Source organism: Oncorhynchus mykiss, chromosome 5 (genome assembly GCF_013265735.2).
Source record: "Oncorhynchus mykiss isolate Arlee chromosome 5, USDA_OmykA_1.1, whole genome shotgun sequence".
Classification (NCBI taxonomy): domain Eukaryota; kingdom Metazoa; phylum Chordata; class Actinopteri; order Salmoniformes; family Salmonidae; genus Oncorhynchus; species Oncorhynchus mykiss.
This window is the reverse complement of record NC_048569.1, coordinates 4,647,953-4,671,136: the sequence shown is the minus strand read 5'-3', so window position 1 is coordinate 4,671,136 and position 23,184 is coordinate 4,647,953. Positions and strand designations below refer to the sequence as shown.

The following is a 23,184-nucleotide window of genomic DNA, read 5'->3' as shown; positions in this document are numbered from 1 at the left end:
TTAGGTGTCGGAGATCTCTTCTCCTTGTCTTTGGGTGTCGGAGATCTCTTCTCCTTGTCTTTAGGTGTCGGAGATCTCTTCTCCTTGTCTTTAGGTGTCGGAGATCTCTTCTCCTTGTCTTTAGGTGTCGGAGATCTCTTCTCCTTGTCTTTAGGTGTCGGAGATCTCTTTTCCTTGTCTTTGGGTGTCGGAGATCTCTTCTCCTTGTCTTTGGGTGTCGGAGATCTCTTCTCCTTGTCTTTAGGTGTCGGAGATCTCTTCTCCTTGTCTTTAGGTGTCGGAGATCTCTTCTCCTTGTCTTTAGGTGTCGGAGATCTCTTCTCCTTGTCTTTAGGTGTCGGAGATCTCTTTTCCTTGTCTTTGGGTGTCGGAGATCTCTTCTCCTTGTCTTTAGGTGTCGGAGATCTCTTCTCCTTGTCTTTGGGTGTCGGAGATCTCTTCCCCTGGTCTTTGGGTGTCGGAGATCTCTTCTCCTTGTCTTTGGGAGGTGGTGCGGAGCAACCTTACTTTTCATTTCATTTTTTATTCAAGAGACATCAAATACCAATATATGCCTTTTTGTTTGTGTTTTTATTTACAGTGTTTGTCTGAATTACAATAAAAATGCTTGAATGAATTGTTTGAGATGCCTCATCTTGGTGATTTCACTGGCGGACATGGACTACAGCTCATAGACTTCACATCCAAAACGGCACCCTATTTCCCTATATAGTGCACTACTTTAGACCTCAGACATGTCTTTGGATCCCGAATCAAAGCCCTAACTTCAGGATGGGATACCAGGTCCAAAACAAGTATTGTACTATAAAAAAAAGGGTCCAAAAGCAGTGCACTATGAAAGGGAATATGTTGCCATTTGGGACACATGGTTGTTGGTCAGTGCTGTATTACAGTAGAGCTGACTCTGAGCCGGACCCAGCCAGCAGACTTGGCAGACAGACAGCGATCACCACAGCAATATGGCCATTCTTCTCCTCTCCGCCGCCTCAGTGACTCTCTCCTTTCTTGCCCACAACCTGGTCAAATAAAAACACAAACCGTGTGGAGAAAAGAAGAAAAATAACAAACAATTAAAACTATACGTTTCCATCCAATTGTTCTAGAGATTTTAATGTAAATATTTATTTTTTTTAAATTCCCACCAGTGTGTTTCCAACCAACAGACGTGTTGCAGAATAAAAGCAGTATGTGATGAGGTAGTGCCGACAAAAATGAACTTTCACTGAAGTTCACACGTACCGAATAACAATGAATAAGCAAATAAAACTGTAACGTTAAATTGCAAATGCGCCTCCTCTGGTCTTGTCACAGGCCTACTCTGGTTTTGACACGGGCCTCCTCTGGTCTTGTCACGGGCCTCCTCTGGTCTTGTCACAGGCCTACTCTGGTTTTGACACGGGCCTACTCTGGTCTTGACACGGGCCTACTCTGGTCTTGACACGGGCCTACTCTGGTCTTGACACAGGCCTACTCTGGTCTTGACACGGGCCTACTCTGGTCTTGACACGGGCCTACTCTGGTCTTGACACGGGCCTACTCTGGTCTTGACACGGGCCTACTCTGGTCTTGACACGGGCCTACTCTGGTCTTGACACGGGCCTACTCTGGTCTTGACACGGGCCTACTCTGGTCTTGACACGGGCCTACTCTGGTCTTGACACGGGCCTACTCTGGTCTTGTCACGGGCCTACTCTGGTCTTGACACGGGCCTACTCTGGTCTTGACACGGGCCTACTCTGGTCTTGACACGGGCCTACTCTGGTCTTGACACGGGCCTACTCTGGTCTTGACACGGGCCTACTCTGGTCTTGACACGGGCCTACTCTGGTCTTGTCACGGGCCTACTCTGGTTTTGACACGGGCCTACTCTGGTTTTGACACGGGCCTCCTCTGGTCTTGTCACGGGCCTCCTCTGGTCTTGTCACGGGCCTACTCTGGTTTTGACACGGGCCTCCTCTGGTCTTGTCACGGGCCTACTCTGGTCTTGACACGGGCCTACTCTGGTCTTGACACGGGCCTACTCTGGTCTTGACACGGGCCTACTCTGGTCTTGACACGGGCCTACTCTGGTCTTGACACGGGCCTACTCTGGTCTTGACACGGGCCTACTCTGGTCTTGACACGGGCCTACTCTGGTCTTGACACGGGCCTACTCTGGTCTTGACACGGGCCTACTCTGGTCTTGACACGGGCCTACTCTGGTCTTGACACGGGCCTACTCTGGTCTTGACACGGGCCTACTCTGGTCTTGACACGGGCCTACTCTGGTCTTGACACGGGCCTACTCTGGTCTTGACACGGGCCTACTCTGGTCTTGACACGGGCCTACTCTGGTCTTGACACGGGCCTACTCTGGTCTTGACACGGGCCTACTCTGGTCTTGACACGGGCCTACTCTGGTCTTGACACGGGCCTACTCTGGTCTTGACACGGGCCTACTCTGGTCTTGACACGGGCCTACTCTGGTCTTGACACGGGCCTACTCTGGTCTTGACACGGGCCTACTCTGGTCTTGACACGGGCCTACTCTGGTCTTGACACGGGCCTACTCTGGTCTTGACACGGGCCTACTCTGGTCTTGACACGGGCCTACTCTGGTCTTGACACGGGCCTACTCTGGTCTTGACACGGGCCTACTCTGGTCTTGACACAGGCCTACTCTGGTCTTGACACAGGCCTACTCTGGTCTTGACACAGGCCTACTCTGGTCTTGACACAGGCCTACTCTGGTCTTGACACAGGCCTACTCTGGTCTTGTCACAGGCCTACTCTGGTCTTGACACAGGCCTACTCTGGTCTTGACACAGGCCTACTCTGGTCTTGACACAGGCCTACTCTGGTCTTGACACAGGCCTACTCTGGTCTTGACACAGGCCTACTCTGGTCTTGACACAGGCCTACTCTGGTCTTGACACAGGCCTACTCTGGTCTTGTCACAGGCCTACTCTGGTCTTGTCACAGGCCTACTCTGGTCTTGTCACAGGCCTACTCTGGTCTTGACACAGGCCTACTCTGGTCTTGACACAGGCCTACTCTGGTCTTGACACAGGCCTACTCTGGTCTTGACACAGGCCTACTCTGGTCTTGACACAGGCCTACTCTGGTCTTGACACAGGCCTACTCTGGTCTTGACACAGGCCTACTCTGGTCTTGACACAGGCCTACTCTGGTCTTGACACAGGCCTACTCTGGTCTTGACACAGGCCTACTCTGGTCTTGTCACAGGCCTACTCTGGTCTTGACACAGGCCTACTCTGGTCTTGACACAGGCCTACTCTGGTCTTGACACAGGCCTACTCTGGTCTTGACACAGGCCTACTCTGGTCTTGACACAGGCCTACTCTGGTCTTGACACAGGCCTACTCTGGTCTTGACACAGGCCTACTCTGGTCTTGACACAGGCCTACTCTGGTCTTGACACAGGCCTACTCTGGTCTTGACACAGGCCTACTCTGGTCTTGACACAGGCCTACTCTGGTCTTGACACAGGCCTACTCTGGTCTTGACACAGGCCTACTCTGGTCTTGACACAGGCCTACTCTGGTCTTGACACAGGCCTACTCTGGTCTTGACACAGGCCTACTCTGGTCTTGTCACAGGCCTACTCTGGTCTTGACACAGGCCTACTCTGGTCTTGACACAGGCCTACTCTGGTCTTGACACAGGCCTACTCTGGTCTTGACACAGGCCTACTCTGGTCTTGACACAGGCCTACTCTGGTCTTGACACAGGCCTACTCTGGTCTTGACACAGGCCTACTCTGGTCTTGTCACGGGCCTACTCTGGTCTTGACACAGGCCTACATGATGACATTATGGATAAGAGAGAGAATGGTTTTATTTGTCAAAACGGCAGTCAAGCATCGATCGTCATGTCACCAGAATAAGACCCTCGATATTTATTGGAAAGGAGCATCAAGATCACTGCACTTTCACCACCCTGTGACGTTTCTAAATTATTTATTCTGTAGCCTAATAAACTGCAGTGTTTCCCCGAGTCCCCGTTTATCAAATCGGACCGAAAACTACCCGTTTTCATCACAGACATCGTGATTTTTATTTATACAGAATTACTTTACTCTCAGAAAAACACTATGCGGTTATAGTCACAGTATTTGTATTTGTGTTATATATATATATATATATATATATCATTGCAGATCTCGTACAATCTCGACAAGGACGTTGTGAACATACTGTAGTAGACAGGTTCCATCCCGATACTCTGTTGGTAGAAACGCCAGATCTTACCCGTTTGAAGTCGTTCATGTTCGTTGCTTGTACAGGGGTCCCGATAAAAGTAAGGTAATTGATTTTAGTCGTCTCTTCATCCCCTTGATTGTTCTTCACAAACATCTGTTAGAACAAAAAACCGGAAGAACCACAGATTATATCATTACAAGGGGACACAGCCAGTAGAAACGAAAGGATTTCAATTCACGCACGTTTGGTTGGAACCTAAATTGCAAATCAAGAAGTATTGAAACTCACTATATGCAATAAGAGAGATTCTTTATATCACAGCTAGAGCGTAATAAACTGCAGTTGAACAGGAGAGTACCACGTTTTGCCACTAGATGGCAGCATTGTCCTATATTTACATAACTAATTACACCTGGGCAACATCTCAATAGTTAAATGTGGCTTCCTCCCTCTCCTCCATCAAAAACAGAGCTAAAAGGAGTTTCCTGAAAGGCTTAAACTATATAAATATATATATATATATATATATATATATATATATATATATATATATATATATATATATATATATATATATATATATATATATATATATATATATATAACATTTTTATTCATCAGTTATTTAAGAAGAGAACGTACATCTCTTTTTCAAGTGAGAAAGTAGAATATACACTGCTCAAAAAAAATAAAGATCTAGGATGTGTTATTTTAGTGTTCCCTTTATTTTTTTGAGCAGTGTATATATATATATGTTACACTGGGAGACAACATAAAACACAACAATAAATGATATCGAAGTAGTCAGTTCTCTTTATGAACGAGCAGCGCATCGACCTACTTACGGTGACGCTCTGAACGTTCTGGAACTTGACGTATCTCAGCGGAATCAACCCGTCGTCCTTGAAGTCCTCCTCGGCCAGGTCCAGGGTCTGGGTGGCCTCGCTCCGCTCGGCATCGTCAAAGTCCATGGAGCGAGGAAGGTTAATGAAGATCTTCACACACTTTGGAGCCTGGGCTGTTGGGGGAGGGACAAATGGGACGTATGAGACAACAAGGCAACCCAAGCTGGCATGGGGAAACTCAACACAACACATGACTGTGATCGTTCCAATAAAACGCCAACATCTATCTACTCAATGGGCAAAGGATGATATTTCAAAGGCTTTTCCTGAATAAAATTAGACTAGTACGGGTGTTTTACTAGGGAAACGGAGAAACATTTATGAAACACCCGGGGAGAGGAAGGACTCACCGAAGTCAGAGGTCTGCAGCTTCATGGAGTACAGCTTGACAGGTTGGTTAAAGGCCATCGTAACGAGGAGCTGAAGGGGGCGAAAATATGGGTTACCTGAGGAGTGTAAACTACACACTGACACCTAAATCTACTAAGACTGTTTAGCCTGCAGGTTGGCCTGAGGTAACAGAAGGTAACACCAGTCAGGAAGACTGTTTAGCCTGCAGGTTGGCCTGAGGTAACACCAGTCAGGAAGACGGTTTAGCCTGCAGGTTGGCCTGAGGTAACACCAGTCAGGAAGACGGTTTAGCCTGCAGGTTGGCCTGAGGTAACACCAGTCAGGAAGACGGTTTAGCCTGCAGGTTGGCCTGAGGTAACAGAAGGTAACACCAGTCAGGAAGACGGTTTAGCCTGCAGGTTGGCCTGAGGTAACAGAAGGTAACACCAGTCAGGAAGACGGTTTAGCCTGCAGGTTGGCCTGAGGTAACAGAAGGTAACACCAGTCAAGAAGACTGTTTAGCCTGCAGGTTGGCCTGAGGTAACACCAGTCAGGAAGACTGTTTAGCCTGCAGGTTGGCCTGAGGTAACACCAGTCAGGAAGACGGTTTAGCCTGCAGGTTGGCCTGAGGTAACAGAAGGTAACACCAGTCAGGAAGACGGTTTAGCCTGCAGGTTGGCCTGAGGTAACAGAAGGTAACACCAGTCAGGAAGACGGTTTAGCCTGCAGGTTGGCCTGAGGTAACAGAAGGTAACACCAGTCAGGAAGACGGTTTAGTCTGCAGGTTGGCCTGAGGTAACACCAGTCAGGAAGACTGTTTAGCCTGCAGGTTGGCCTGAGGTAACAGAAGGTAACACCAGCCAGGAAGACTGTTTAGCCTGCAGGTTGGCCTGAGGTAACAGAAGGTAACACCAGTCAGGAAGACTGTTTAGCCTGCAGGTTGGCCTGAGGTAACAGAAGGTAACACCAGTCAGGAGAAGCATACATATGAAAAAGTAACCCAACAGACAAGACATTGTTTTTCACCAGGTGAGTGATATTTTTATCCTCGTAAATATAGAAAAGGGACAACAGATGCAAGTTCTCACCTGTAAAGTCTACTAGAAAGTAGCCACACTGGGGGTGAACAATTTCAGCACATTCAGACCGCTCTGAACTAAGGAAGGAGACGCTGACGGCGATCCATCCTCAGACTCACCTGCTCATCGCAGTCAGACTCCAGGTAGGTGGTGTCCTTGACTAAGCAGTTGTCAAAGCCGCTCTCGTCGCTCTCGTTTAGGCACTCGCAGCCAGCTTTGTTCACAAACGGCATCAGGTCCATCTGAACACACAGAATCAAAATTATTCAGACACGGCAAGCCCATGTTAAGGCCACATTACAAGGCCATGTTAAGGCCACGTTAAGTCCACATTACAAGGCTGTGTTAAGGCCACATTACAAGGCCGTGTTAAGGCCACATTACAAGGCCGTGTTAAGGCCACATTACAAGGCCGTGTTAAGGCCACATTACAAGGCCGTGTTAAGGCCATGTTAAGGCCACATTACAAGGCCATGTTAAGGCCACATTACAAGGCCGTGTTAAGGCCACAGGGCCATGTTAAGGCCACATTACAAAGCCATGTTAAGGCCACATTACAAGGCCATGTTAAGGCCATGTTAAGGCCACATTACAAGGCCATGTTAAGGCCACATTACAAGGCCATGTTAAGGCCACATTACAAGGCCATGTTAAGGCCACATTACAAGGCCGTGTTAAGGCCACAAGGCCGTGTTAAGGCCACAAGGCCGTGTTAAGGCCACAAGGCCATGTTAAGGCCACATTACAAGGCCGTGTTAAGGCCACATTACAAGGCCGTGTTAAGGCCACATTACAAGGCTGTGTTAAGGCCACATTACAAGGCCGTGTTAAGGCCACATTACAAGGCCGTGTTAAGGCCACATGACAAGGCCGTGTTAAGGCCACATTACAAGGCCGTGTTAAGGCCACATTACAAGGCCGTGTTAAGGCCACATTACAAGGCCGTGTTAAGTCCACATTACAAGGCCGTGTTAAGGCCACATTACAAGGCCGTGTTAAGGCCACATTACAAGGCCGTGTTAAGGCCACATTACAAGGCCGTGTTAAGTCCACATTACAAGGCCGTGTTAAGGCCACATTACAAGGCCGTGTTAAGTCCACATTACAAGGCCGTGTTAAGGCCACATTACAAGGCCGTGTTAAGTCCACATTACAAGGCAGTGTTAAGGCCACATTACAAGGCCGTGTTAAGGCCACATGACAAGGCCGTGTTAAGGCCACATGACAAGGCCGTGTTAAGGCCACATGACAAGGCCGTGTTAAGGCCACATGACAAGGCCGTGTTAAGGCCACATTACAAGGCCATGTTAAGGCCACATTACAAGGCCGTGTTAAGGCCACATTACAAGGCCGTGTTAAGGCCACATGACAAGGCCGTGTTAAGGCCACATGACAAGGCCATGTTAAGGCCACATTACAAGGCCATGTTAAGGCCACATTACAAACACAAGAGCAGCTTCACAGCGTGCAGCAGCACTGCCTGAAATGTTGACTTTGCTTTAGAGAAACGCAGTATCCTTTTGTAGTGGCCGGTTAGCTCTGCTTCTGTCTCTTCTGAGATGTTTAGATTTGAGTCATTTAGCAGATGTTCTAATGCAGAGCGACTGACGTTTTTTTAAGAGAATTCATCTTAAAAAGATAGACATGTGGTTGTCCCACCTAGCTAAGTCATAGCGATTAGAGTCGGGACGATACCAGAATCTCAATGTCTTTTTTTTTTTTTTACTGGCAAAAAAATGAAAACACGAAACAGACCAAACTCTTTAGTCCTTTAAAAAAACCTGCTGTACGTAAAATATTGTGCTATAGCTCGGATAAATAAATAAATATGACTCTCTCTGACAACATAGTGACGTTTGTTTCCAACACGGTATTCTCCTAAAGAAGTGAAATCTGTTTTGTACAGCGATACTGGTATAATCCCAGCCCTAATAGAAACGACACGTTTCCTCAATGAAGTAACTATCAGCAAAATCAGAGCTAGTCAGAGGCCTGTCCCGAGGCCTGTCCCAAAGTACTGCCATACTGGACCCAGAATTGGCTTGTCGTATTAACGAAACTTCCGCAGTACGCTGTGGTACGGTCCAGAAGCTTCTGAGATTGGCGTCCCGCCTCGGGAAGAACGGGAAAAGGAACCCGCTCTGTTATGGGGCAATTCCACTGGAAACAGAATGATGCCGAAACTAATCACCAAGCCGACTGGGTGAATAGTCTGTCGATGTTCAGACACTGAAACCTCATTTCTACTGTGAGTCGCTATCGATAAGAGCGTCTGCTAAGTGAATAAATTGTAACTTATTATAGGAACATTCGGAGTCTCGGCATCATTATTTTACAGTGGAATTGCCCCCCTTATACACTGAGTATACTAAGCATTAGGAACACCTCCCTGATATTGAGTTCAACCCCCCCCCCCCCCCCTTCTCCCCTCAGAACAGCCTTAATTCTGGGCAAGACAAGGTGTCAAAAGAGTTCTACAGGGATATTGGCCCATTTTGACTCCAATGCTTCCCACAGTTGTGTCGAGTTGGCTGGATGTCCTTTGGGTGGTGGACCATTCTTGATACACACAGGAAACTGTTGAGCGTGAAAACCCCAGCAGCGTTGCAGTTCTTCACACAAACCAGTGTGCCTGGGAGCCTACTACCATAACCTGCTCAAAGGGCACTTAAATATTTTATCTTGTCCATTCACCCTCTGAATGGCACATATACACAATCCATGTCTCAATTTGGTATTTTATTAGGATCCCCATTGGCTGTTGGTATTTTATTAGGATCCCCATTGGCTGTTGGTATGTTATTAGGATCCCCATTGGCTGTTGGTATTTTATTAGGATCCCCATTGGCTGGTTGGTATTTTATTAGGATCCCCATTGGCTGGTTGGTGTTTTATTAGGATCCCCATTGGCTGTTGGTATGTTATTAGGATCCCCATTGGCTGTTGGTATTTTATTAGGACCCCCATTGGCTGGTTGGTATTTTATTAGGATCCCCATTGGCTGGTTGGTGTTTTATTAGGATCCCCATTGGCTGGTTGGTATTTTATTAGGATCCCCATTGGCTGTTGGTATTTTATTAGGATCCCCATTGGCTGTTGGTGTTTTATTAGGATCCCCATTGGCTGTTGGTATGTTATTAGGATCCCCATTGGCTGTTGGTATGTTATTAGGATAACCATTGGCTTTTGGTATTTTATTAGGATCCCCATTGGCTGTTGGTATGTTATTAGGATCCCCATTGGCTGTTGGTATTTTATTAGGATCCCCATTGGCTGTTGGTATTTTATTAGGATCCCCATTGGCTGTTGGTATTTTATTAGGATCCCCATTAGTTGTTGCAGTAGCAGCAGCTACTCTTCCTGGGTTCCACACAAAACATGAAACATAATACAGAATGACATTATACAGAACATCAATAGACAAGAACAGATCAAAGACAGAACGACATGCATTTAAAGAAAGTGCACGTAGCCTACATACCAATGTTTACACACAAACTATCTAGGTCACATGGGGGAGAGGTGTTCTTTTATCTGTTTTTTGAAACCAGGTTTGCTGTTTATTTGAGCAATATGAGATGAGGGCTCTATATAATTCTATACGTTTTCTTGAATTTGTTATGGATTTGGGGACTGTGAAAAGACCCCTGGTGGGACGTCTGGTGGGAGAAGTGTGTGTGTCAAGAGCTGTGTGTAAGTTGACTATGCAAAACAATTTGGGATTTTCAACACCAATGTTTCTTGTAAAGAGAAGTGATGCTGTCAGTCTCTCCTCAACTCTTAGCCAAGAGAGACTGACTGTATAGTATTTATATCAGCCCTCTGATTACAATTAAGAGCTAAATGTGCCTCTCTGTTCTGGACCAGCTGCAAGCTTAACTAGGTCTATCCTTGCAGCACTGGACCAATTCCCCTTCATCTGGGGAGGCGGCAGTGTAGCCTAGTGGTTAGAGTGTTGGACTAGTAACCGAAAGGTTGCATGATCGAATCCCCGAGCTGACAAGGTCTGTCAAATCTGTCGTTCTGCCCCTGCCCCTGCCCCCTAGCCCCCTAACCCACTGTTCCTAGGCTGCCATTGAAAATAAGAATTTGTTCTTAACTGACTTGCCTAGTTAAATAAAGGTAAAAAATAAATAAATCTACATTGCTTGAAGTGGATTTAACAGGGATCATAGCTTTCACCTGGCGGGTAACCTGGCGGGTAACCTGGCGGGTAACCTGGCGGGTAGGAGCCTTGGACTAGTTGCTGGATGAAGCTGACAAGGTAAAAGAAATCTGACCCTGGTCCTCGACGGGATAATTTATTTGTAGAAGGACTGAAAAGCTCAGTTCTGGTGACTTTTTAAAAAAGTACATTCTAAAAATGAATTGAGAAAAAAAGTATATAAAATATAATTTCCACCTCCAGTAATGAGCCCAAAAACATACTGGTTTAAAAAAAAAAAAAAAATGTTACAATAAATTTCTTAAAATATTGGATCACATAGCCTATGGTCTTGTATGATTAGATGTGCTATTAGCAATTAGCATTACTACCTGTAGCCCAACTGATGAAGCATAGTGGCCATAAAATGGGCATTGGGGTTTGTCCATCTGCATTCACCCCATTGGACACAGCATCCTGACTGTTATTAAAGCTACCAAATTCACATAGAAACGTGAGTTATAGATCTGTCACTCTCATTGAAAGCAAGTCTGAGAAGCGGTATGTATACGTGTTATATATGCACTATTTCTATGCTTTCCGGTTCTAAAGCCAGTTCGTCAAATTTCTGCCCTGCTAGAGCTGCCCTCCAACCCCCCCCCCCCCCCCCCCGGTCAACTGTAAGTGTTATTGTGTTATTGACTGTATGTTTGTTTATGTGTAACTCTGTGTTGTTTGTTTGTGTCGCACTGCTTTGCTTTATATTGGCCAGGTCACAGTTGTAAATGAGAACTTGTTCTCAACTAGCCTACCTGGTTAAATAAAGGTGTTCTCAACTAGCCTACCTGGTTAAATAAAGGTGTTCTCAACTGGCCTACCTGGTTAAATAAAGGTGTTCTCAACTAGCCTACCTGGTTAAATAAAGGTGTTCTCAACTAGCCTACCTGGTTAAATAAAGGTGTTCTCAACTAGCCTACCTGGTTAAATAAAGGTGTTCTCAACTAGCCTACCTGGTTAAATAAAGGTGTTCTCAACTAGCCTACCTGGTTAAATAAAGGTGTTCTCAACTAGCCTACCTGGTTAAATAAAGGTGTTCTCAACTAGCCTACCTGGTTAAATAAAGGTGTTCTCAACTAGCCTGACCTACCTGGTTAAATAAAGGTGTTCTCAACTAGCCTGACCTACCTGGTTAAATAAAGGTGTTCTCAACTAGCCTGACCTACCTGGTTAAATAAAGGTGTTCTCAACTAGCCTACCTGGTTAAATAAAGGTGTTCTCAACTAGCCTACCTGGTTAAATAAAGGTGTTCTCAACTAGCCTACCTGGTTAAATAAAGGTGTTCTCAACTAGCCTACCTGGTTAAATAAAGGTGTTCTCAACTAGCCTACCTGGTTAAATAAAGGTGTTCTCAACTGGCCTACCTGGTTAAATAAAGGTGTTCTCAACTAGCCTACCTGGTTAAATAAAGGTGTTCTCAACTAGCCTACCTGGTTAAATAAAGGTGTTCTCAACTAGCCTACCTGGTTAAATAAAGGTGTTCTCAACTAGCCTACCTGGTTAAATAAAGGTGTTCTCAACTAGCCTACCTGGTTAAATAAAGGTGTTCTCAACTAGCCTACCTGGTTAAATAAAGGTGTTCTCAACTAGCCTACCTGGTTAAATAAAGGTGTTCTCAACTAGCCTACCTGGTTAAATAAAGGTGTTCTCAACTAGCCTACCTGGTTAAATAAAGGTGTTCTCAACTAGCCTACCTGGTTAAATAAAGGTGTTCTCAACTAGCCTACCTGGTTAAATAAAGGTGTTCTCAACTAGCCTACCTGGTTAAATAAAGGTGTTCTCAACTAGCCTACCTGGTTAAATAAAGGTGTTCTCAACTAGCCTACCTGGTTAAATAAAGGTGTTCTCAACTAGCCTACCTGGTTAAATAAAGGTGTTCTCAACTAGCCTACCTGGTTAAATAAAGGTGTTCTCAACTAGCCTACCTGGTTAAATAAAGGTGTTCTCAACTAGCCTACCTGGTTAAATAAAGGTGTTCTCAACTAGCCTACCTGGTTAAATAAAGGTGTTCTCAACTAGCCTACCTGGTTAAATAAAGGTGTTCTCAACTAGCCTACCTGGTTAAATAAAGGTGTTCTCAACTAGCCTACCTGGTTAAATAAAGGTGTTCTCAACTAGCCTACCTGGTTAAATAAAGGTGTTCTCAACTAGCCTACCTGGTTAAATAAAGGTGTTCTCAACTAGCCTACCTGGTTAAATAAAGGTGTTCTCAACTAGCCTACCTGGTTAAATAAAGGTGTTCTCAACTAGCCTACCTGGTTAAATAAAGGTGTTCTCAACTGGCCTACCTGGTTAAATAAAGGTGAAATAAAAAAATAAACAAAATAAAAAATAGGAGCAACAGCTCAGCCACGAAGTAGTAGGCTACAGAAGCTCACAGAACTCAACCGACGAGCTTCTTAGACTTGCTTTTCAATGAGAATGACAGATCTATAAAACACACATTTCTATGTGAATTTGGTCGGGTCAACCCCCCCCCCCCCCCCCCAAAAAAAGGGGTACACATATTTCAGCTTTAATTAAAGCCTAAGACGTCAGATCATGAAACACAAGTTCAAACACATTTTTTATCTAACCAAATGATTAGATGGCCTGCAAAAATGTTTTTTCAATTTTAAAAACGCACAGAAAGAAATACTATATTGTTCCTTCACAGGAATTACCGTCTTCAGAGAATGTTTTTTGTAATTATAATCTACAGATCATCTCTGTCTGGAGCACATAAAGCAGTAGTAACAGAATGCGGATGAGGGAGCCAAATGAACGTGATTCGGGTTCCTGACGTTCACCACAAAAACAAACAAAAAAAAAGCCTTTAGTGCACAAATGACCAGCAATGTTGCCTCTAAGACATTCTTGAAACTCTGGTTGTCATTGTATTTTTGTAAGATGATCCCAGAATTGAAGGAGTAGAGAAATAAACGTGGTAGAAATGGAAAACTGGGATGCCCCGCCCCTCTTTTTGTTTTAACAAACCAAAACTGATTTCAAAAGAGTTTTTCACGTAATTGCATTACCAATTGTTGTGCATTGACTGCTGGTGAGAACACGTGTCTCCCACGCTATGGGTCTCACAACTTGAATGTGCGTGGAGAGGAATATTTAAAAGAGTATATTATTTACCTTGCATTGAACACAACAACAAGCCAACTAGGTAAATAAATTAACTATTTTACTACGAGGTTGTCTGATTTCTGTTTTAATAACATTATAAAAATAGTAGCACTTGCAAGTAATCCATCCACCTGACAGGTGTGGGATATCAAGAAGCTGATTAAAACAGCATGATTATTGCACAGGTGCACCTTGTGCTGGGAAGAAGGCCACTAAATGTGCAGTTTTGTCACACAATGCCACAGATGTCTCAAGTTGAGGGAGAGTGCAATTGGCATGCTGACTATATGAATGAGCTTTTGCCAGATAACTGAATGTTAATTTCTCTACCTTAAACCTCCAACGTGGTTTTAGAGAACATGGCAGTATGTCCAACCAGTCTCACAACCGCAGACCATGTGTAACCATGCCAGCCCGGGACCTCCACATCCAGCTTCTTCACCTGATCGTCTGAGACCAGCCACCTGGACAGCTGATGAAACCGAGGAGTATTTCTGTCTGTAATAAAGCCCTTTTCTGGGGAAAAAGTCATTCTGATTGGCTGGTCCAGGCTACCCAGAGGGCGGGCCTGGCTCCCAAGTGGGTGGGTCTATGCCCTCCCAGTCCCACCCATGGCTCCACCATGGCCCAGTCATGTGAAATCCATAGATTATGGCCTAGTGAATTTATTTCAATTGATTGAGTTCCTCATATGAACTGTAACTCGGTGAAATTGTTGCATGCTGCGTTTATATTTTTGTTCAGTATTACTTTGCCACTATTTTTTTTTACTTTAGTTTATTTGGTAAATATTTTTGTAACGCTTCTTGAACTGCACTGTTGGTTAAGGGCTTGTAAGTAAAGCATTTCACAGTAAGGTTCCACACTTGTTGTATTCGGCGCATGTGACTAATAAAGTTTGATTTGATTTTAATATATTTATTAATTTGGAAATTATATGTATAAGGAAGGCTATGCCATCTCCAAACCAGTCAGACCCCCTGGAGATGTGAATTGCTACTCTGAACTCAAAAACTAATCTCTCCAGAATGCATAAGACGGAAATCTGTTGCAGTGACTGACAACTTTGACCCCTTGCTTCAGTCATTCACAGAAGTTTAAAATAGACAAAAAAAAATGTCTGAGTGATACCAATTCATCATATACTCACATATCCCTTGGGAATGTCTGAGTGATACCAATTCATCATATACTCACATATCCCTTGGGAATGTCCGAGTGATACCAATTCATCATATACTCACATATCCCTTGGGAATGTCCGAGTGATACCAATTCATCATATACTCACATATCCCTTGGGAATGTCCGAGTGATACCAATTCATCATATACTCACATATCCCTTGGGAATGTCTGAGTGATACCAATTCATCATATACTCACATATCCCTTGGGAATGTCCGAGTCCTCGTTGCTTCCAGGGTCGTTTTCTACATGCTGCTTGATCTTCTCCTCTAGTCCTGAGGCATCGGCACCCTGATAGAGGTCGACGCGCACTTTGTTACGGAAAAACAAAAACGTCGGCGTGGCAGAGATGTTGTTGGCGGCAGCCGTTGCCTGAGAGAGAGAAAAAAACGAGGGGAGATTGACATTGAAGTCACATGCCTAACCCCACACACACTAGATTTCTTCATCTGTATTGCTCAATGAATGACATGAGGAGGTTGACATGTTTGAGGCTATAAATCTTTTTTTTTAAATGTTTACAGCGTCTCCTATGACGACGACAACAACAACAACAACAACAACAACATAATGGAGTACCTGGTGTTTTGATTACGATACAGTAGGATGTATTATTAAAACTCTTTACGCAAAAAGAACCTCACCTGACAGACGTGTACATCGACTTCAAGGAAAACCACGTGTGGGTACTTGTTACTCAACATGTTGAAAGCAGGGGATATTCTGACACAGGGTCGACACCTGGGGAGAGAAGGAGTTTATTAGGAAGCTGGTATTGTCGCGACTACTGTTGTTGTTGTTATTTTTGACGTTAGCGATCATCAAAATGGGCTGTTTATGAACCAAACTAGAACTAAAAAGTTGTAAGCCATACACGTGGATTAACTAAAGCTAAAATAGTAGCTAGGTACGTGTTCTTCACCCCGGGGTGTATTCCTTCTGGCTTTTTTGGTTGCAAAACGTTTCTTAAACGGAAACAAACAAAACGTGCCTACCTGGGGTGTATTCATTGCGTTTTGTTCTGTTTACGGGAAACAAACAGAACAATACGTGGAGGGGCCTACATGATTTTGTCCAATAGAAACTCTTGTTTTTTGCGTTTTCCGTTTGGAGTAAACGGTGTCTGTTGCACGTTTTGGAACAGAGGATTTTTTTTTTCGCAGAATGTGCGTGAATGAATACACCCCTGAATTTGTCCAATATAAACTATCGTTTCAGTTTGCAACTGTTTTGGCGGAATGAATACACCCCGCTAGTTAAAAGATGTGTGTCCCCCTTTCACTGGGAAATTCATTGTAGATGCCTATCAAAACCAACAGATAGCTAGCATTGTTGTACCACAAATTATACAGAAAACATTTCACTCTATTGCAAAGTAATTGTCAGACTACTGGGTTGCTAAGAACCGCAGCTACTCTGTGGAGTTAGCTTAACATGCTATCTTAGCCTGTCTGATATTGCTAAGTCATAGCTGGCTAAAGCTAACCACCGTTAGCTAGTTAGCCAACGTTGGCGTAGCTAACAGCGTGGTGTTGTCCTGAGTTATTTTCTCACGTTTTTGAGTAGATTCTTTGAAAGTATTCCCGATACACTACGAAAACCCGAAACCAGTTGACCTACTAGGTAATTATACATTTGCCAATGAAATTGGATCACCCACTTCAGTTTAGATCCGTTCTAGTATGCTAGCCAAGGCCTGGGAATATATTTTGAACCTTACCCTGCCATTGTGAACTTCACTACGGCAAGTCTCGAACCGGCGGCTGTTAACTCAGGTTGAAATTCTGAATCATTCCCGATTACTTTTACCCCGACCATTTTTACAGAATACAACTGTAAATATAGTATTTTATTTACTTCCGATTATATAGAAAACAGTGTCACACTGTGTAGACACTGTCCAAAACTCAACTCCTCTCTCGAATCAAAACACTTTCCTGAGTTCCTTGACGAAAGTTGGCCAGTAACCAATGAAAACCAAGCAGGGTGTGGTCAACTTGACTCCACAGCTCAAATAAGTACTGATCCAAGGTCTGGTTTAAAAACCTTAAAGGGTAGTTTAACGATGACATATTTTACATTCCATCTGACCCAGAAACACATTGAATATCGACACAACATTTAGAGAAAACATTCAGATAGAATGTCCCACACGAGACTTGTCATTCAAAAATGAACGGTTTAATGGATTTTTAATTTAATTTTTTTTTATTTATTTGATATTATTTTTGTTATTTTTTTTGATATTTTTTGTTATTTCCTAGTCTCTCAGTCAACACAGCCAGCTGAGCAACTGTATTTCTTCCCATAGCATAGCCAGTTAACCTAGTTAGCTTAAAAGCTAAGCTGCAACAACACATCTCTACAGTGGCTTTTGATAACTGTCCAAGATGGTGTCAAAAATACTAATTTCACTTGTATTTTTAACAAATGTTTTCGTGAATTTGAGAGCAATGGGTAAGTAGACATAGCCAACTAGCTAACTTTCTGTCATTTAAAAAAAAAAAACTGTAACGATGTCTTTGAGAGACAAGTGTTTATTTTTGCATAAATATTTATGTTTTTAACTACATAAAAAAATGATGAAGCGCGGTCATATTCAGTTCCTGATTGGTCAACAAGTTTATTTGACGTGTGAAATAGTGTTAGTTGAGGTGAATCTTTGTTTCTATGTTTGGGTCTTTGCAAAGACAAAGCTAACATTAGCTTTCCATGTCAACGCATTCTAATTCTATTCTAACAGATCCTCCGAAAACAACCGACTCCAAAGACTCAGGTGGTAAGTTGACTTTTGACTCTGGCTAGTTAGCTATTAGTGGAGGCTGGTGGGAGGAACAATAGGAATAGCTGGAATGGAATCAATGGAACGGAGTCAAGCATTTGGTTTCTATATGTTTGATCTATTTGATACCATTCCATTCCAACCATTAATGAGCCTGTCCTCCTATAGCACCTCCCACCACCCTCCACTGATAGCTATGTATTTTGACCATCAAAGGCCCTTACTAATTTGGTCTGACCTTGAGACTTTTCGAGGTCATGATAGGGTTAAATAGTGTCTCATGTTCGTGGTATATATTTCACATACATTGAAATGAATGACCAATGAACAACAGGGAGAATTTTAAAGAGCATGCCTTCAGTCACCATCCTGCATTGTTCAAAAGTTGTTCAGTGTCATACCAAATATCCATCATGGTTTTGGTTTCACAGACTCAAGGGTCCAAGAATTGAAGAAGAGGTGGCAAGGAGAAAGACAGGAGTTTTTGAAATTCCCTTGTTTCCTTAAAAAGGATCCTGCAACTAATGTAAAAGGAAAGCAAGCCAGTGATGTAAGTTATTTGTAGAGCATCTTTGTTATGAATTAAGCTATATAAAACATGATTCTGGTTGGGGATTTCATATATTGTCATTGAGTATGGGGCATCACCATTTTAAAATGCTTCATCACTTAGAAAACACTTAGTTTTTTCCCCCTTTTTCAAATTAGGCCCAATACACACTTCATTTGTAGTCTTTGCTCACTCTGATTAGCGGCTTACTTAGCCAGGTTCACTAGATTTTACTGATACATTTATGAGAAAGAAAAAATAAGAAACCTGCACACTGCTCTTGCTACTATCACTGCTCTTTATTACGTTTAACGAAATATAACCATGTGCATTTCATAAATATTCTTATAAAGTGTGAACAAAACAGTATTAAACACGTCTGTATAACGTGTATAGAAACAAACAGAAATACTCTATTCCAGGGGGACAGCTTCCACCCTGAGCCATTAAAAAGAGGACTTCCAAGAAGTCCGTTTTTCAGACTGAGCCGTATATGCCACTCCACAGAGGAGTATCTAGAAAAAGAAGCGGAGATGAGCAATAGGTTTCTAAGAAGAGGCTACTCTCCACAATGTGTGAATGAAGCTCTTCGTTTGGCATTAGGGAAAACACGAGATTAACTGATACAAAAGAATACCCACTAAAGCTAAAGAACACGCTGTATTGTTGATTTTACTTTGTCCACCACCCCATACACTTTGAACTCGCGCAAAGTGGGAGATGCTGTCAAGAAACCCTGGTATGTTTTATCATCGGACCCAGCTTTGCCAGCTGAATTTAGGAATCCACAATGTATTCTACGTATAAGTGGTCGCAATTTACGCAATAAATTGGTCCATGCCAACTGCCAGCCACAAAAGAAAACGAGCCAGGCTCTTTCATGCCCTCTTCCGAATGGTAGCTATAAATGCAGAGGTCGCGCACAGTGCAACAATATGATGAAGTGTGAATATTTCTCCCACGTACAGGAAACGATTCCAAATTATATTACATTTCTACCTTTAGATTTTGTGGCATAAAGAAAGTTACGATATCAGACAGGGGGAGGTGATATTAATAATACTCTGAGTTAAAGGGAATGTTTTTGGATTTTCACCCTCCAGACATTATTTCCTCAAGGTCTTAATGATGAAACCCCTATGTATGTTATGTTGTAAATGTGAACATGAATTAATGGCACCATTTCAGATTACTTTGACGTTTTTCTTGCGCTGTTCCCAATGATTTATAAAAACTTGCTTGATGGGTCGATGTCCTCATTGTGGTTTTACAGACGTGTTTAATACGTTTTATGTACACACTTTATTTGAATAATTAGGAAATTAACATTGTTATATTTGGTAACACTTACTTATTTTCCCTCGACTCCAACCCCCATTCGATACATTGAACGAATGTGGGTGGAGCTATGTATGCATAACGGTGCTAATAATTTTTTCAAAACTCACAAAAGCTCTGACTAAGGCCTTGAGGTCGATACATAATAAAGGGCAGTGGTACTAACCAGAGCAGTGGTACTAACCAGAGCAGTGGTACTAACCAGAGCAGTGATACTAACCAGAGCAGTGGTACTAACCAGAGCAGTGGTACTAGCCAGAGCAGTGGTACTAACCAGAGCAGTGGTACTAACCAGAGCAGTGATACTAACCAGAGCAGTGGTACTAACCAGAGCAGTGATACTAACCAGAGCAGTGGTACTAGCCAGAGCAGTGGTACTAACCAGAGCAGTGGTACTAACCAGAGCAGTGATACTAACCAGAGCAGTGGTACTAACCAGAGCAGTGGTACTAACCAGAGCAGTGATACTAACCAGAGCAGTGGTACTAACCAGAGCAGTGGTACTAGCCAGAGCAGTGGTACTAGCCAGAGCAGTGGTACTAACCAGAGCAGTGATACTAACCAGAGCAGTGGTACTAACCAGAGCAGTGGTACTAGCCAGAGCAGTGGTACTAGCCAGAGCAGTGGTACTAACCAGAGCAGTGGTACTAACCAGAGCAGTGATACTAACCAGAGCAGTGGTACTAACCAGAGCAGTGGTACTAGCCAGAGCAGTGGTACTAACCAGAGCAGTGGTACTAACCAGAGCAGTGATACTAACCAGAGCAGTGATACTAACCAGAGCAGTGGTACTAACCAGAGCAGTGGTACTAACCAGAGCAGTGATACTAACCAGAGCAGTGATACTAACCAGAGCAGTGATACTAACCAGAGCAGTGGTACTAACCAGTGCAGTGGTACTAACCAGAGCAGTGATACTAACCAGAGCAGTGGTACTAACCAGAGCAGTGGTACTAACCAGAGCAGTGGTACTAACCAGAACAGTGGTACTAACCAGAACAGTGGTACTAACCAGAGCAGTGGTACTAACCAGAACAGTGGTACTAACCAGAACAGTGGTACTAACCAGAGCAGTGGTACTAACCAGAACAGTGGTACTAACCAGAGCAGTGGTACTAACCAGAACAGTGGTACTAACCAGAGCAGTGGTACTAACCAGAACAGTGGTACTAACCAGAGCAGTGGTACTAACCAGAACAGTGATACTAACCAGAGCAGTGGTACTAACCAGAGCAGTGGTACTAACCAGAGCAGTGGTACTAACCAGAGCAGTGGTACTAACCAGAGCAGTGATACTAGCAGTGGTACTAGCCAGAGCAGTGGTACTAACCAGAGCAATGGTACTAACCAGTGCAGTGGTACTAGCCAGAGCAGTGGTACTAGCCAGAGCAGTGATACTAGCAGTGGTACTAACCAGAGCAGTGGTACTAACCAGAGCAGTGATACTAACCAGAGCAGTGGTACTAGCCAGAGCAGTGATACTAGCAGTGGTACTAGCCAGAGCAGTGGTACTAGCAGTGGTACAAATCAGAGCAGTGATACTAGCCAGAGCAGTGGTACTAGCAGTGGTACTAGCCAGAGCAGTGATTCTAGCCAGAGCAGCGATACTAGCAGTGATACTAGCCAGAGCTGCAATACTAGCAGTGATACTAGCCAGAGCAGTGATTCTAGCCAGAGCAGTGATACTAGCCAGAGCAGCAATACTAGCAGTGGTACTAGCCAGAGCAGTGGTACTAGCCAGAGCAGTGATTCTAGCCAGAGCAGCGATACTAGCAGTGGTACTAGCCAGAGCAGTGGTACTAACCAGAGCAGTGATTCTAGCCAGAGCAGCGATACTAGCAGTGATACTAGCCAGAGCAGCGATACTAGCAGTGATACTAGCCAGAGCAGTGATACTAGCCAGAGCAGCAATACTAGCAGTGGTACTAGCCAGAGCAGTGGTACTAACCAGAGCAGTGATTCTAGCCAGAGCAGCGATACTAGCAGTGGTACTAGCCAGAGCAGTGGTACTAGCCAGAGCAGTGATTCTAGCCAGAGCAGCGATACTAGCAGTGATACTAGCCAGAGCAGCGATACTAGCAGTGATACTAGCCAGAGCAGTGATACTAGCCTGAGGAGTGATTCTAGCCAGAGCAGCGATACTAGCAGTGATACTAGACAGAACAGTGATACTAGGACAGAGCAGTGATACTAGCCTGAGCAGTGATACTAGCCAGAGCAGCGATACTAGCAGTGATACTAGCCTGAGCAGTGATACTAGCCTGAGCAGTGATTCTAGCCAGAGCAGCGATACTAGCAGTGATACTAGCCAGAGCAGTGATACTAGGACAGAGCAGTGATACTAGGACAGAGCAGTGATACTAGCCTGAGCAGTGATACTAGCCTGAGCAGTGATACTAGGACAGAGCAGTGATACTAGCCTGAGCAGTGATACTAGCCTGAGCAGTGATACTAGCCAGAGCAGCGATACTAGCAGTGATACTAGCCAGAGCAGTGATACTAGCCTGAGCAGTGATTCTAGCCAGAGCAGCGATACTAGCAGTGATACTAGCCTGAGCAGTGATACTAGGACAGAGCAGTATGCAGGGTTTTTTTCTCATCTTTTTCAACTGTTTCCATGCACCTGCAAAAAAAGATGGCTCAGATGTGTGACTGCCTTTTGAACTGATAGCTTTATGAAAACCCCTGTAAGCACTTGCTAATGCATTAAAACGTTGGTTGACTTTTTTTCAAAATTTCAGTACAAAGATGAAATGCCCCTGACATACTCCGCGCTCTTTGAAAACACCATCTACATCGAAACATTCTTATTTTGCCTCGTTGTAGTGTATGGAATACTACATTTACCCATTTGGGTCACTGTAAGTACTTATTCTTAATGTATGCAGTTTTGATATTTTATTCATGATAACAGTTGGCTCGATAAGGGGATGAAATACATACTTGATCTGATGCGTCTTCTCTACTCTTCTTTTTGTGATACAGTTGTATGAGAAACTGCACAGGGGTAAAGTTGAACCACAGCCCACTGATCACTCGACTGAAGACTTGGAAATGAACGAGACCCATACTTAAAATGTGAACTTCTCAACGTGATCCAGTGTTGTTGTATTCATCGAGTTCGGATGAATTATGAGATTCATTTATTATTCACAGACACGGAGGCATTTTTCCATTGGAAGATTGGTTCTATAATATTTCAAGCGTTATTTAATTTTGTATTGATTAAAAATGGAAGCAACGTTTACCTTTTGTAATTGTCACATGCACAGGGTGTTAAACAGTACAGTGAAATGCTTAACTTGCGAGCTCTTTACATGATGCAATGGGTTGAATTAAATATGAAATAAGCATGAATCATATCTAGCCACATCTCTCCATCCATAAACCACAACATAATGGTACTTTCGTCATTTCAGGGTGGAACTTCAATTAACTACAGGGACTGGGAACGAATCCACGTGAAATTTACTGCAACCAGTCACCATTCACGAAC

At 43.8% G+C, this 23,184-nt stretch overlaps 1 protein-coding gene across 1 annotated transcript; it reads right to left on the bottom strand.

The window, feature by feature from the left end:
• Nucleotides 1-551: 551 nt before the first annotated feature.
• On the bottom strand, nt 552-16,991 carry LOC110523121 (thioredoxin-like protein 1). Its single transcript, XM_036976633.1, has 8 exons — nt 16,739-16,991; nt 15,663-15,759; nt 15,217-15,390; nt 6,636-6,758; nt 5,458-5,527; nt 5,048-5,220; nt 4,251-4,355; nt 552-1,016 (listed from the first exon to the last, which is right to left on the bottom strand). The coding sequence occupies exons 1-8, from the start codon at nt 16,834-16,836 to the stop codon at nt 987-989; spliced, it is 870 nt and encodes a 289-aa protein (XP_036832528.1). The 5' UTR covers nt 16,837-16,991; the 3' UTR covers nt 552-986.
• Between the last annotated feature and the right edge of the window lie 6,193 nt (nt 16,992-23,184).